General features: G+C 36.3%; 1 protein-coding gene across 1 annotated transcript in view; it reads right to left on the reverse strand.

Moving 5' to 3' along the window:
• LOC140140069 (uncharacterized) overlaps nucleotides 1-16,549 on the reverse strand; it is a 154,624-nt gene that overhangs the window by 49,317 nt on the left and 88,758 nt on the right. Inside the window, exons 9-10 of the mRNA XM_072161890.1 lie at nucleotides 15,680-15,885; nucleotides 1,780-2,006 (exon numbers count right to left, since the gene is read on the reverse strand). Of these exons, the coding sequence (XP_072017991.1) occupies nucleotides 1,780-2,006; nucleotides 15,680-15,885 (433 nt within the window). The remainder of the gene's footprint in view (nucleotides 1-1,779; nucleotides 2,007-15,679; nucleotides 15,886-16,549) is intronic.

Below are 16,549 nucleotides of genomic sequence, written 5' to 3' on the forward strand. Positions count from 1 at the left end.
AATGATCCCGTTACAAAAGCCGGTGGGAAATTGCCCTGACGGAAGAAATATCCCAAATATGTCACGTTTGAAATGCTCTTTTTTCCATTTAAATTGGCGTAACTTGAGGGAATAAAGTCGCATCATGCCAGCTATAATGTGTCAAAATACGCATAACAAAAATTCTTCATCTATACTTTATTTGGTAATTTAGGTTTAGTGCCTTCAAGATATTGGTTTTAAGTGTAAGGATACTTTTTGAATGCAGTATATTATGTTTCTCACTGCAAACTGAATACCTGGTCAAGCATTATCAGTTGATCAACTACTTCATTTGTCATGTCCTAGAAATGCAATTAGTATCAACACAATTGAAACTTATTTTAGTTTGGTATATTGTTTGTTTGTTAGTTTTTATATGAAAATCTGCAAATAGAAAATAGTTTAGGAATGAAAAGTGTTACAAATGCACATAAACTGGACCTAGATCACTTTAAAATTGAGTTTCTGATTTCAGCCACAGGTGGGAGCACTACTCCCGATGTCTAAAAAAATGGTTGAATATGCAATTATAATTTTTTTCCCAATTAGGCCTAAAAAAATTGTTTGATTGGCATAACCCAGCCAACCCTAAAAATAGGCCCAACCCTAGATTTTTTTGTGCAAAAAATGGATAAAAAAAATTAAAAAGATTAAAATCTATAAAAAGAGAAAAAATTGTGATTTTTAGCTTAAAATGTGTGTTAAAAAAAGAGAAAAAAAATTGCCGACCGACCTACCTTTACGCCAATCAAACAATTTTTATAGGCCAAATAGGTAAAACTAAAGGATTAAGATTGAGCTATGTTTCATCTACATGTGTCTGGCAACACAGGAAAACATTATTTTGTTTTTCGGACACAAGGGAGTAACACTAGCATACATGTACAGCTACCATTTTGTCATGGGGGCAAGCCAGGTGCCTGCAGACAATTATTACAGTCTGTGGTTTGATGACACAAAAGTAGCTCAAACAAGTGGGATTCTGCTATAACAGAAATAGGTGCATACCCCCATAGAAGAGTAAATTTTCAATAAAAGAAATGTCAAGATTTCCAGGCTTGCTTCCTGAAAATGACTGGAATTCCAGTTGCCAATGTTACTGGAAAAAGCTTGAAAATGCGATAAAATGTATAAAAAATCAAAGAATTGTCCGTATGATTTTTGATTTTGATCTAATTTTTGCTGGATTTTTTCGTATTTAGATATTTTGAAAGTCTAGATTTCCAACAATCATGACTGAACAAAAAGTCTGGAAATCCGAACTCCTCTATAGGGGATGTGCATCTATTTTCTGGAATAGCCCATTGTTTCCTGAGCCCCAGCAAGCAATCTTGCAAATTTGCATGGCTAACAAAAGTGTTACAATTGATGAGAGTCAACTAATCCCGAGGCATAAGTCTTTTTTGGCTTTCTAGTTGAAAATCACCTGGAAAACACCAGAAATTACAATTTTCATTCATAATCATAATGGGTTGTTCCATTTCAAATCCACACTACCCCTGTGAAAATATCTTCTACAGGGGAAGTATGACTTTCAAATGGAATTAACACATTAGCAGTTCCATTTGAAACTCATCCTCCCACAGTGGAAGATTCAGTTTGAATCTTTCTCACAGGGTGTATAAAATTCAACTGGAGCTGCTTAATGTGTTCATTCCATTAGAAATTCATACTCTCCCTGTGGAAGATATTTCCAAAATCTAAATGGAATAGCCCAATAATGTACAGCCATACCTCAAAAACAACCAACAGGCCTACCTTTGGAATATATTCAGGCTGAGGGCAGTAGTATGGCGGAGCCGGCAGGTAAAAGTCATCTGGTACCAGCGTATTGAATTCGGCAACCAATGAGAGACAAGCATCTGTCAGGTTGCCTAGTAACCATAATGTAGGGTCTAGACCAATCAGAGCTGCTGCTGTGAGCATGTCTGTTAGAGACTTGGATCTTTGTTCTTGAGATGCCTTGTCTTCGTCGTGAATGGAATCTGCAAGTAAAAAATAAATATTGGAAATTTTATTAGGGTGCATCTGCATTTACTGTGCTAATACCAGCCTGTAAATAAGACTTTTTCTATGTGTATAATACTTAATAATAATATTGAACTTAATTTGCACCCAAAAAAATTATACCAGTAGTCATTTTTAATTGTTACTACCAGTAACAACAAACTGAAAATGAAAACCAATTTGCCAGTTGTATTTCTGGGGTTGCATTTAAGAACATGTTTCTTACTCACTTTTGTTGAATGCAAGTGGCTCATGTCCGATACCCACTGTGTCAAACACAACATATTACACTGCCCTCAAGAGAGAAGAATACACAAGCTACAAAGCATACATCTTACAATCAAGGAAATTAATGTTGGCACACTCTGGCGTATTATTGTAAATCACCACCCCTCTCCCCAATTCAATGTTGATCATAAGCAATTAATTTTGACATTGGGCACTCCAATTTCCCTAAACATAACATGTAGGTGAGGGGGAATGGGAGAGGGAAGGGTAAAGTAAAGGGTTTGTACTTCTCATCAAAAACATAGTTATACTAATTATTTCACTGAACTCGCTCTGAAGAGTTCCAACATATTGTCCAAGTGTGCCAACTACTTTTTTTTCCTCGATTGTACAAGGAATACATCCTAGTCTCAACAAATTAATGACTGATAAAGATCCTTTGCATTTCTAGGAAAACGGGTGGGTAGCGAGCCACCCTGTGTAGCGATTCATTAATTCTATCCATCAAGGAAGTGGTGTTGCTAAAGGCAAATGTCATACCCACACACCCTTGTTGTTGGTTACTATAAATCAGAATGGTTAACAAGGGTCTTACCCACACACCCTTGTTGTTGGTTACTATAAATCAGAATAGTTAACAAGGGTCTTACCCACACACCCTTGATGTTTGTTAGTATAAATCAGAATGGTTAACAAGGGTCTTACCCACACACCCTTGTTGTTTGTTAGTATAAATCAGAATGGTTAACAAGGGTCTTACCCACACACCCTTGTTGTTTGTTACTATAAATCAGAATGGTTAACAAGGGTCTTACCCACACACCCTTGTTGTTGGTTACTATAAATCAGAATGGTTAACAAGGGTCTTACCCACACACCCTTGTTGTTGGTTACTATAAATCAGAATGGTTAACAAGGGTCTTACCCACACACCCTTGTTGTTGGTTACTATAAATCAGAATGGTTAACAAGGGTCTTACCCACACACCCTTGTTGTTGGTTACTATAAATCAGAATGGTTAACAAGGGTCTTACCCACACACCCTTGTTGTTTGTTACTATAAATCAGAATGGTTAACAAGGGTCTTACCCACACACCCTTGTTGTTTGTTACTATAAATCAGAATGGTTAACAAGGGTCTTACCCACACACCCTTGTTGTTTGTTAGTATAAATCAGAATGGTTAACAAGGGTCTTACCCACACACCCTTGTTGTTTGTTAGTATAAATCAGAATGGTTAACAAGGGTCTTACCCACACACCCTTGTTGTTTGTTACTATAAATCAGAATGGTTAACAAGGGTCTTACCCACACACCCTTGTTGTTTGTTAGTATAAATCAGAATGGTTAACAAGGGTCTTACCCACACACCCTTGTTGTTTGTTACTATAAATCAGAATGGTTAACAAGGGTCTTACCCACACACCCTTGTTGTTTGTTACTATAAATCAGAATGGTTAACAAGGGTCTTACCCACACACCCTTGTTGTTGGTTACTAGAAATCAGAATGGTTAACAAGGGTCTTACCCACACACCCTTGTTGTTTGTTACTATAAATCAGAATGGTTAACAAGGGTCTTACCCACACACCCTTGTTGTTTATTAGTATAAATCAGAATGGTTAACAAGGGTCTTACCCACACACCCTTGTTGTTTGTTACTATAAATCAGAATGGTTAACAAGGGTCTTACCCACACACCCTTGTTGTTTGTTACTATAAATCAGAATGGTTAACAAGGGTCTTACCCACACACCCTTGTTGTTTGTTACTATAAATCAGAATGGTTAACAAGGGTCTTACCCACACACCCTTGTTGTTGGTTAGTATAAATCAGAATGGTTAACAAGGGTCTTACCCACACACCCTTGTTGTTTGTTACTATAAATCAGAATGGTTAACAAGGGTCTTACCCACACACCTTTGTTGTTGCTTACTATAAATCAGAATGGTTAACAAGGGTCTTACCCACACACCCTTGTTGTTTGTTTCTATAAATCATAATAATTAACATGGGTCTTACCCACACACCCTTGTTGTTGGTTACTATAAATCAGAATGGTTAACAAGGGTCTTACCCACACACCCTTGTTGTTTGTTACTATAAATCAGAATGGTTAACAAGGGTCTTACCCACACACCTTTGTTGTTGCTTACTATAAATCAGAATGGTTAACAAGGGTCTTACCCACACACCCTTGTTGTTTGTTTCTATAAATCATAATAATTAACATGGGTCTTACCCACACACCCTTGTTGTTTGTTAGTATAAATCAGAATAGTTAACAAGGGTCTTACAATGAAGTTACCCTGTCAAACCCACATAACCTTGTTTAATTGCTGCAAGCGAAAGGAGGTAACTAGGGTCAATGCACAGGTTTTCTCTCTATCTCTGTCTCAAAGACACACATCCCCTCTTGTATGACCCCTAAGTGTGAGTTTCCAACTGTGGAGTTTCACATCCCGCCACACACACACACCCCTAAATGTTTTCATCTATAAAACATGGAAAAGATGTGTGGAAGTTTTTAGAATTCAAAACCAACTTTATTAACTTGAAGCCAAATTGTGTACAATTTAAAGAGTATTTCGTGATCTAGCATCCTCTTTTTATGACATTTTTCAGTAGATATCCACGGAAAAAACTTATTCCCAAAATTTCAGTTGATTCTGATTAAATTGCGTTTGTGAGTTATGTATGATTATGTGTATTACACTGCTCCATAGACAACGTGTTGTAATTTCGTTCTGGTATACCAGAACGAAATTCAAATTTCACGATATCTTTGCTAAACAAAATAATCTGCAAGAAATTTTTTGTATATAAACATTATGTAGCCATAGGTTTCCAGTGACATAAAAATCTCAACTTTTTTGGAGAAAAGTGGGGGGATGATGCTGTGGATCACGAAATGCCCTTTTAATTGGACTTTAAACATTTCAACAATTTCCAATTGGAATTTAACAAACTAACAGACATTTTCAGTTGAGTAACAAGGTGCAATTGGAATGGACGTTGCAGTGTAATATAGCCTATTTGCTGTAAGCCTTGAATGAATCCCAATAAGGCATATAAGGATACAAATTCTGACAAATTTCCTTTATTTGCTTGAGTATATGGTGCAATTGGAATTGAGATGGCAGCGTAATCTTCCACATGAGGTGTGTGTATTTTAATAGAATATCCCATTTGTTGTAAACATTGAATGAATCCCATTAAGGATCCAATTCTGGCAAACTTCCGTTATTCAATGCTTTGCTACGATACAACATATGTCATGTAATACTACTTAGAAATTCAGATTTTGGCACTGCTGACAACAGGTGTCCTTTTTTAAGACTAAAATATTGTAAATATCAAGCCAACAATAATTTAGCATTTCTTGGCAAGTATGGGGCATCCCAAAATGTTAAAGTTTCACCCAACTATAATCGGAAACTTTAAAAGAAAAAAAATTAAAAGACTAGTTTGCATCTGACAAATGAACTCCCCACAGCATGTGATTGGATGTGGATGGTAGTGTGTAAAAGGAAAGTTGACTAATCTGGGGCTTTCATCTAAGAAAACGAATTGCAGAAAATTGCGAAAAATGATAATAATTTTACAAGGCAAAAAAGCAACCTTTCCAGGCATTGTTGACATCAAGAAAGAAAGTTTTCAATTCTAAGACCTAACTGTTGAGACGGTTTTGAATGGTTAACCATAGGGCACGCTGTTTTACCGCTGTATTCAGAAATTTTAAAGTCGTAAACAAATTGAGCTTGATTGACAGGTGACGTCAGACGCAAACTAGTACTTTTTGTTTCAGTCTCCCATTATATCAACATAGATAGATGACAACATCTTTTTCTGAAATTACGCAACATTATATCCACCTTTACTATTCAATTTTGATAGCAAACGTAAGACATCTTAAATGTATAAACCAGAGGCCAGAACACACTTTGAATAAACTTAAAATTTGTAACCTTTACTTAAAACACAAGTTTGTCAATTATGCCCATGGCTCGGAAAAGTGGGGAATTTGGGAAGCTTCTTCCCAGGAAATGTTGGTGTTTGGAGGGAAATTGTGGGTTTTTTTGGGTATAAAAACATGCTATAAATTGTGGGAAATTTAGCTTGCTTCCCGAGAAATTAACATTTTTTCAAGCCCTGATTATGCCAAATAGTACTGGTACAAATTTTGAGCCCAGGAAGTGGACACTCTTATACTGAACTCCCTACCTTTACCTGCAAATTTCTGTTTGAGGATGCCAACAAATTGAATTTGAGTGGTGCCCCGATGGGTAAAGATTTCCCAAGTCATTCCAGTACAGAATCAGTTTCACATCAAGCATACTCTCTAGATGTAAAAGAGTGAAAACTCACTCTCCAAGAGTTAAAATCACTCCAAAAGAGTGAAAATCACTCTTATAAGAGTAAAAACCAATCCTCAAAGAGTGGAATTTTTAAAGTAATGTCCCTTATATCATATATTTCACTTTTTTAGGGGAAATTTTCACTCTTTTAGGAGTGATTTTTACTCTTCACACTCTTTTGGAGAGTTTTTCACCCTTTACATTAAGAGAGAATATAATATAAAATTTCAAATGCAAAGTAACGGTTTCTAAATGCTAAACTGATTTTTCACAGAACCGTCTTTAAAAAGAATCAACAACCCCTTCATTTATCAGTGTTATCTCTCAGCACAGCATTCAAGTAATCTAGATTTCATAGGCAGAGGAAATCTACTGAGCCGCCTAAATTGAGAACATTCTTCCAAGAATAGGTTGGCAAAAATATCTAATAAAAAATCAAACCAGCAACACTGCTGTATATACAAGTAAATGGGCTATTCCATTTAAATTTCACACTACCCCTGTCAGGGGGAGTATGAATTGCAAGTGGAATGAACACATTAGCAGCTCCATTTGAAACTCACCCTCCCTCTGTGGAAGATTCAGGTGGAATCTTTCTCAGAGGGTGTATGAAATTCAAATGAAGCTGCCTAATGTGTTTATTCTATTTGAAAATTCCTACTCTCCCTGTGGAAGATATTTCCACAGGGGTAGTGTGGATTTTAGATGGAACAGTCCAATAAAACAGCAGATACTGTGCTGTTGTTACTTTGTGTAGCAAAGTTCACAACTGGGAGAAAGCATCAGAAGTGTTTTAAGGTCATACATAGCTCAACACCCTTTTTTAGAAATTCTTAATGTAGCTATGTAAAATAAAGATGTGAATAAATCAATGTACACAGCTGTTTTTCGCCAAACGCTTGTCAAACAATTGCGAGCATAAACGCTTGTCAAACATTTTCAGAACGCTCGTAAACGTTTGACAAACGTTTTGATCGCTAAATGTTTGTCAAACGTTTGGCGAAAGTGGCTATGTATATATGTAACATATCATTTGGCTGTTCTTGCGTTGCTTGGTTCTCAATGCAAAAGCGTTGATGCGCATCATTTTTACCAGGAGACAATTTCACTTGGCGCTGGAGAAAAAAAATCCCCCTCCCCAATTCCAATTCCCCAAAAAACAATTAACGCCTGAGCTACCAAATTAACATATTTAGCAACAAAAACCTACTGGAATTTAAGGACCACTAATTGCTACCCTCCACCAAATCACATCCCTATTCACCTTAACCAGTTCTAAGAAATTGCACCTACAACCTCGGATGGATGGATGGAAGGAATGACGGACGGAATGACAGACGGACAGACGACTATATAATACCTCTGATGGAGGCATAAATATCAACATTTCAAATGCAAATGAACCAGCTGAGCCACATGATTGAAATTGTTTATTCCAAGAAAAGTGAATTTTCCTAAATATCATAAAATTTTCATCACCATATTTCAAAGCTGTTTTAAATGAACTGGCATGAATAAAAGTATTGCTATGGTTCAGTGATTTTGAGACAATAATATAGGAATGCAATAAACTGAAATTTTAATTAAAACAATAGCAAAATTGTGAACATTTTAATGCTCCTATGACCTGCAGTCAGCACACATGTAACATGTCAAATGATCGACATATCATAGCAAAAGGAAATCGGCAGCAAAGGCACATACATTTCAGTAATAACTGAATATTTTCCAAGAATAGGTTTGCGTGATATTCTGTGAAAAGACCTGATGAGGTTCAAATCAAAGTTCAATCTTACAAAGTAAATTCAATCTTTTTCTTTAAGAAACCAATGTAAAGTCTGCACAAAAAGTAACTCAGCTGTTATAAATACGCCTATAGATTCAGAACTAATGATGGTTTTCACAATATTTCAACATAAAAAGAAGGATGATTTATTTACGCGCATTTTGATACCCCATATGTCCAATTTTGTTCAATATTGACAATACAGCAGTGTTTTGAAAGAAAAAGACCCCCAATTTAAAAGTTGCAGTTACTTGTATTGATTTGAAGTAAACGCGAAGATAATGGCGGGCTTTACGTGCTACAGTGCTGGCATTATAACCATGGATCGCTGTAAACTGCAACTTTTAAATTCAGGTATTTTTCTGTAAAAGCACTACTGTGTTGTTAATATTAAACGACATTTGATGAATGGGCTATCAAAATGCGTGTAAATAAATCATCCTTCTCTCTATGTTGAAATATTGTGAAAACAATTATTAGTTCTGAATTTATAGGCGTATTTATAACAGCTGAGTTACTTTTTGTGCAGACTTTATTTGTAACCAAATTTATATCTTTCACTAAAGCATTTTATTTACTTTTGAAGTAATATTACACATTTATAATTATTAGTCATAATTTCACGATTACATGTTAATATGACCTCAAATTTCTAATATCATGACTGCTGTCTAGTATTTTTCTGTTCATATTTAGCCTGAAATATTCTTGTTCATTTTGATAGTCTGCTTGGGAGTCTGATTTCCTACAAGAAGTCAGACAAACACCAATTAAAAAACATTTCAAATCCTCACTCCCCTGTGGAAAATTTTGGAAATATCTTCCACAAGGGGAGTATGAATTTCAAATGGAATTAACACATCAACCAACTCTATTAGAAACTCACCCTCCCTCTCTGGTAAGATTCAGGTTGCATCGTTCTCAGAGAGTGTATGAAATTCAAATGGCGCTGCCTTATGTGTTCATTCCATTTGAAATTCATACACCCCTGTGGATAATATTTGTAACATATTCTACAGGGGTATTATGTATTTCAAATGGAATAGTTAAATGTGGTTTTAATCAAAATCACAAATTTACAAGAAACCAGGGAATTTGTTGACGTTAAACAACAAGCTAAGTTTAGAAGCAGATAAGCGTTGCTGTCATTTTCATTTTAATTCATAATGTCCCACTGCACCCTTTCAAGAGTGCTACAGATTTCAGTGAAATTGCACAAATTTCTTGAACCATAATATCAAACATGGAAAAAACCTCACCAAACCTGTGTCGGTTGGGCCCGTAAAACAGGGTTGTTGGGTTTTTTTTGTCGCCTTACAGAACATTCTAATTTTTCTTCAATTCTAATACTATCGCTAAGAAGGAACTATGCAGTGGCTATTCAGGGTGAAAATTAAAGTTTGTTTGGCTTATAATAGGCAAAAAAATGAGACTCATATCATCGTGTTTTTATATAAATTTTCCCCATGAAATCTTCCAAGTGTAAGAGACTGATTTCAGTATACACACTATCGCAGTTTACCCTCCTATATACTTTTACATTGGAATGACCATGGTCAAAGGAACCAAGTTGTCCCTCAATATAGCTGCCCAGCTGGCCCCTCCCCACAGGATATGCTCAAGTCATACTGATATCATAATAAAACTTACTGTTAGACCTTGCACTTGCACCTTAACACACTTATTAGTCAATACATGCTATTAAAAGTCATTCAAACAACCACCTAGTTTGGCAAGCGGGCTGTTCCACTTGATATCCAACACCCCTCTTTTTAAAGACAAGACCTTAATCTTCCACACAGGGAGTTCAAGTTTCAAATAAGGTTACCTGAATGGGTGACTCCAGTTGAGATACACCCCTGTGTGGGAGATTAAGGTCATGTCTTCCCACAGAGGTTGGTATACACAAGAGTCGCATTAGTTTACATGTTCACGTAACCGCCTGAACTCATTTGCATAAGTTTGGAGGTGGGCTGATCGTAGTTTGATTCGTCGAACACCTAATTTGCATAGGTTTGGAGGTTTCCATATTTGGGTTTACCTAACGACCGGACGTTGTTTACATCATGACGTCATTAGAGCTGGTCACTTCGTGAAACATCCGACGAACGAACGTTTGCAGTTTTCTTTTTATTACTGTTATATCGTGAAATACCATGTAGCTGACGTGTTAGTCCAATATGATAGGAAAATATTATAACCGATGACCCCATGTTCATATTGGCTAAATAAGCTGTATTTTCGCTGGAAAGGGGCCGGGACGAGTCGGCCATTTTGTTTGCAAAAGGCGTGTTCTTCTCCCGCGTTACCCGGAAGTGGCAGCACCAGAACAAATGACGTAATTTCTGGCTTTCAGCCGAACGGTTACGTTCACTGCCGCATCAGTATAGGCATCAGCGTATCTAGGTTTTACTAAAGTAAAACATCTTTGTGTCTTCCACAGGGCTATTCCAGTTGAAATCCATACACCCTCTATTGAAGACATGACTAGAGTGCAAATTTCAAATAAGAATGTTACCTGAATGGGTGACTCCAGTTGAAATCTACACCCCCTGTATAATATGGGAGATTAAGGTAATGTCTTCCATAGGGTGTGTATGTATTTCAATTGGGAAAGCCAACTGCAAGCCACATTTGTCATCCAAAGAGGCCTTTTTTTAAGATCTGCTTTTTACGGAAGGATATAGCACCTGATGTGAATTACCCGCACAGAACTCATACTTCCTGTCATGACTTAATAGTGTATACCCACCTTACTCAGTAGTTTACCACTTTCTTATTTTTTTAAAATCTATAGTGTGGTGGGGGTGGTGGGGGCGGGAGGTACTCAGTAGAAATGACCATACGGGGACATGCCTCAAACATGGGTACCACTTTTTAAAAATATTCTCAATTTTTAAGGAAAAAGGCCCAATTTTGCCTCACTGTAGCTAAAATATTTTGAAATTTTCCCAAAATTTCACGGAAAATTTTTGAATTTTGTGATATCAATGGGTCCAAATTTCTTGAAAAATTGGTATATTGATGGGTCCACTTCTCAGTGGCACACCCCTACCCAAACCAAACTTGAGTACCCCCACCACAGGGCCTATTGTATTGCCCTTAATTTGGAGGGTGACTAAGTTGTTCAATTTTTATAGTAGTCATTAGTAGTCGACTTCTGAAGTTCAAAACACGACGACACAAATAAAGTCAAGTTCAAATTCAACTTAAGTAGAACTTAGCTTAGCTTCCTAATAATCTTAGCATTCATCATAATATTGATGAAAGTTTACCCCACCTTAGCCCTGATCTGTTTTGGTTAGTTTGTTTACCTACAAGGATTGACTTAATCCATGGGAACTTCCAGCCAAATCAGTCTCTAAGAACTATTTTGATTGGTTACAACTGAAGCCAAAGTGAACCAATCAGAGATGTAGTAAGAATTCCCGGTAAGGCTGTAAGCTTTACAGTGTTAGGAGATATATAAAAGCTCTATTTTGATTGATCACTTAGAAGATTATATAATAACCAATCAGAAGTACTTTAAGAAAGGTGTGGTGCTCAAGGGGTTTACATCTAGTACTCTTCGTGATATTTATGTTTGTTTGTTTACTTATTTGTTTATTGCTAGGACATTAAAGAATTCTTAAGGAATTCTAATCAGGATGATATATGGGACAGACAGGGGTGAATACCCTACTCTTTGACATTTGGTTATTATATTACTCCCCTGTACACTAGACTGACAGCTTAATGTCCTCTCAGAAGGACTTGAGTACTCTCTTGGTTTATTTACCCAATTTACACATCATATATCTAGATACTTAAGATTATGAATATTCACATAGTACCAGGATGGATTAAGGCAGTTAGAGTTAACATCTGGGTTAATATCCTCATCTTTTCTAAAAATGCCTGCAAGCTGCAAGTACACAAGCAACCAATCACTAGTTCCAATTTTCTATTATTCTGCCATTCTCAAGTTCTTAGCCCTCTGAGCACTACCTGTCAATCTAACATTGTCTCTGATTGGCCAATTTCATGATATTTTCACTTTAATCACCAATTAGAATTGAGCTTTGCAAATAATTCACACCATTTCTTTTTGCGTGGTGAAATTATTCTAACGATGTTGCTGATTGGGCCAATTGATAATGAAAACTTCTTTTTGGCCAATCGGCAGGTAGTTCTCATGGGGTTAAGTAGGAATACAGGTAACCCTCCATACATGATCCAATACCCCAATGTGTTGGCTTCTACTTAAACCACTTTACTTCACAAGTTCACCTATAATCTCTACACAAAACTTTCATTACTCGGGTCATGATTTTTCCAGTTCACACTTGTCTGTACATTCATAATTATCAGAATAACTCCACCTATAAGATGATCCTTGATGATAATACTACTCACAAAGTGCACAATCTGCCTTCACCAAGGCTGTCCTATTGATTTAGTATATTCCTTTTATATTCATCTTATTTATCAAATAGGGCTACTTTCTTATAATACAAACCGATAAGGTCATTTTTTCCAGTTCGTACACCCTTAAAAGAACTCATTAATCATGGTCAACAGTTGCAGTTTTGAAACAGAAGACATGCCAAGAACTTTCAAACTTTTTCACTGAAAGTACTTGGACCAAACTTTCTTGCAAGAATGAAGGACTTGTGCAATACCATTTTTGCTCTAAAAGTAGGTATCTTGCACAAAACAATAGCATACTGTAGCTTTAATTATTTCTTTTCTGATCCAATTTTTTTGACTTTGCTGTTTTGCAATTTGGTAATAATTTGGGATTCATTTTTGAAATCAAATCATTTGTTTTCACAACCATTTGTTTTGGTCAAGGTCTTTGACCCTGGTGTAAGAGGTACAAATATACCAAACAAAATCAGGTTTGAAAAAAATTAACCATATTTTAAAAAGATGGTACATTGTGGCTTTAAGAACCAACAGTTTCAATTACCGAGCAAGGAAATGAGACATTGGTTACTGAAAGGCAACAAGAAAACAGGATATGCTGTATAAACACAACATACTTAGCACCACAATGTATTATTTCAAATGTGGCACTGAATTTTTCAAGTATGTTATATGCCTGCCCTTAAAGGGACATTCTTATTCAGTGGGAGTGGTCTAGCTTTCATAGACACATAATCTGATTGGACAATTGCATGATTTTGGGTGTTGTCTGTCAGGCTGTAGATGATCATCACAAGTATATTAATGTGTGACACTCTTAGAGGTGCGTGTATGTAGCTTGTTGTATGCATAGACCTTTTCCTGGTTATCGCGTCAAAAAAAACTAGGTCACACGTTGCTACACAGCTTGATTAGCGAATAAGGTGCCGATGTGATGACGACATGTTTCAATTAGCCAATCAGAACCCCCCTTTGTGTTTACGCTATAAACTGTGCCAAATCGGCAGACCGTCGAAGAACCTTGCCGAAAACTGAGGGAAAGAAAAAACCAAAACCAGCTGGGAAAGAAAAATCCAAAACCAGCTGGGTTTCGAACCCAGGTTCTCTAAGATTTCCGGTCTTTACTGTACACAACTTAGGAAAAATATGAACGCAAGCATTCATTATTGGAAACAACAAAAACCTGTATTGTTAAATTAAAGTTATTAGTTCATGTCCTGAGCTTTTAACAGCAGAATCATAACCAAAGGCAAAAAGGAATTGCCTTTGATAAAGTTTGCTACATGTAGATTCAAAAACCCAAGCCCATAGTTGGCAGTGGTGATACAAACCCACCCTTTTCATTTTTAACTCACCCTTTTATTTTATACCCTTTATACCAAAACTCCAAAACCCACCCTTTCTAAGCATTGTTAATGATTATAGAAGTGGATGGTTATGGTGGTCCAGGAGGTGCAGATTTGCATCGATATCCAAAGAGAATTACATATTGAAGTTTTAGATGACCAAACAGAATGGGATTTCAATATTTTTTTTGAGTTTTATTTTGTGTCATTCAATCGGAAATTACAGTAAGCTTTGATTGAGATTGCAATTGTCGACTTTTAAACCCACCCTTTTTATCAGTGACCACGCTTTATATTTGGACACACATTTTAACCAGAAATTTTTCAAACCCACCCTTTAAGGCATTTTGTGGACCCTTCAAACACACCCTTTCTAAAGCATGGGTTACCAACTATTAAGCCACTAAATATATTTCAGTTTGTCTAAAATGTATTCTTGTTGATCCTTTAGTGACACTGTTCGGGGAAATATTTTGCATAACAAAATCTCTAATTATTGTTCCTTTAAGTTCACATTAAATCTGTGATGTGACTATGTTCTTATCGCAAAGTAGCATGACACATTAAAGTGCTTAAACAGCTGGAGGCTTAACTTTCAGTGCTACGTGTTGTCATTAACACTGTTGATACACCAAATGTGTGATAATCATAATGAGTTAAAAGATTCAGGAAAGGAATGATAGTTCTTATCATCCATATCCAGTTAACACCAGGGAAAATAGGTCAAAAAGCTTGGCAGTACTGTTTATGGACACTTAGCACACTTCCAGAACTCAGCAGCCAATTAGAATACAGCTTAGAAAAATATGCAGAACCCAACAGCCAATTAAAAAAGAGCTTAGAAATATATGCAAATTGACTGGATGATGGGTTTACTAATGTTTCTAACAGGTTTGGTGATAAATTTGTTATAAAATAGCAAAATTTGTTATATTTTCGTCATTCTGCAGGTTGGCACCAGAAAGCCATAATTCACAAAAGAATCCCCAACCCTCGATTTTCTAATGAGCTTAAAATTGGCATATTTCTTGTGTTGCTTGAGTATTGAGACAAATCATTACATGCCTACTGAAGTGGGCTATTCCAGTTGAAATCCATACACCCCCTATGGAAGACATGGCCTTAATCTCCCACACAGGGGGTGTAAATGTCAAATGGGGTTACCTGAATGGATTATTCCATTTGAAATCTACACCCCTGTGTGGTATATCAAGGTCATACATTCCATAGGGGTGTATGGATTTTAACTGGCATAGTCCAATGTTGATGTTATCTTGTGCATTTGCTCTAGTTTTAAGGTAAATGTCTCATTTAAGACAGAAATGAACCCTAACCCTGACCCTTACCCTAATTAGCATATTGTGATGTTCTGTCTTCAATGAGACATCTACCAGTTTTAACCTCTGAATAATGAATCCATGGTATGGAAAATATTCTTATCATGTGATACTCACCCGCAGTCATCATCAGCATACATTATCAAACAAGCTGAAAATGTTCTCAATTTTAAAAAAGCAACTTACACATGGAAGAGCTTTTCTTCAAGCCTCCAGATGTCGGCACTTGTAATATTGACAGATTACTGCTGCTGCTATCCATTGAGCCTCTTCTCTCATTCTTGGATTTCAATGGCGTCTCACCAGATGTCTGTAACAGAGAACTTAGACTTTCCTTCATGATGGCATCTGGAGTCAAATGACCTGGCAACACTAGGGGTTTGGTGTCAACACTGTATGGTTCAAAAATTAAAAATAATGTATTGTTTTGACTAGGTGGGGGGGGTGGGGGGGTTCTAGTGGAAATGAGAGTACATGGATGGGCAGCAGATTTGGAATGCATAAACAGCCATTTATTTAGTTTAGACATTTGTTGTCATTTTGGTTTACTGATGGCTCTCAATTTTATGAAAATTTGGTTTAAAAAATGGGTGTTTTTCCAAATTTTCTCGAAAAAGTGCAAATTTTTCATTTTCATTACTTGCTAACAAAATTTGCAAACATTTTCCAAAAATGTGTATAGTTTTTGGTTTATTTTCTGATTAAAGTTGAGACCCCACCCCATGGACTGAAGCATGTATGAACCTATTGTCTAATAAATCACCAATAATTACACATAGCATTTTGATGATGATGACAAATTCAAAACATGATCTAAAATCCCAGTCTTCTTCTTGCATGTGAAACCTAATAATCGGGAGATATTTAAATATCAAGAAGCTTTCTGAACAACCAGTCCCTTGTTTCTAGAGTTCGACAGGCTAAAACATGCCTAGATACTTTTGAAAAATATACTAAATTTACTCAGTAGAAGAGTTTGAAACAAGCTCTGCAGTGAACCCTTCAAATATGCAGTGTTCCACAAGGCTCAATACTTAGGACCACTACTTTATTTAC

This window comes from Amphiura filiformis, chromosome 2 (genome assembly GCF_039555335.1).
Source record: "Amphiura filiformis chromosome 2, Afil_fr2py, whole genome shotgun sequence".
NCBI lineage: Eukaryota > Metazoa > Echinodermata > Ophiuroidea > Amphilepidida > Amphiuridae > Amphiura > Amphiura filiformis.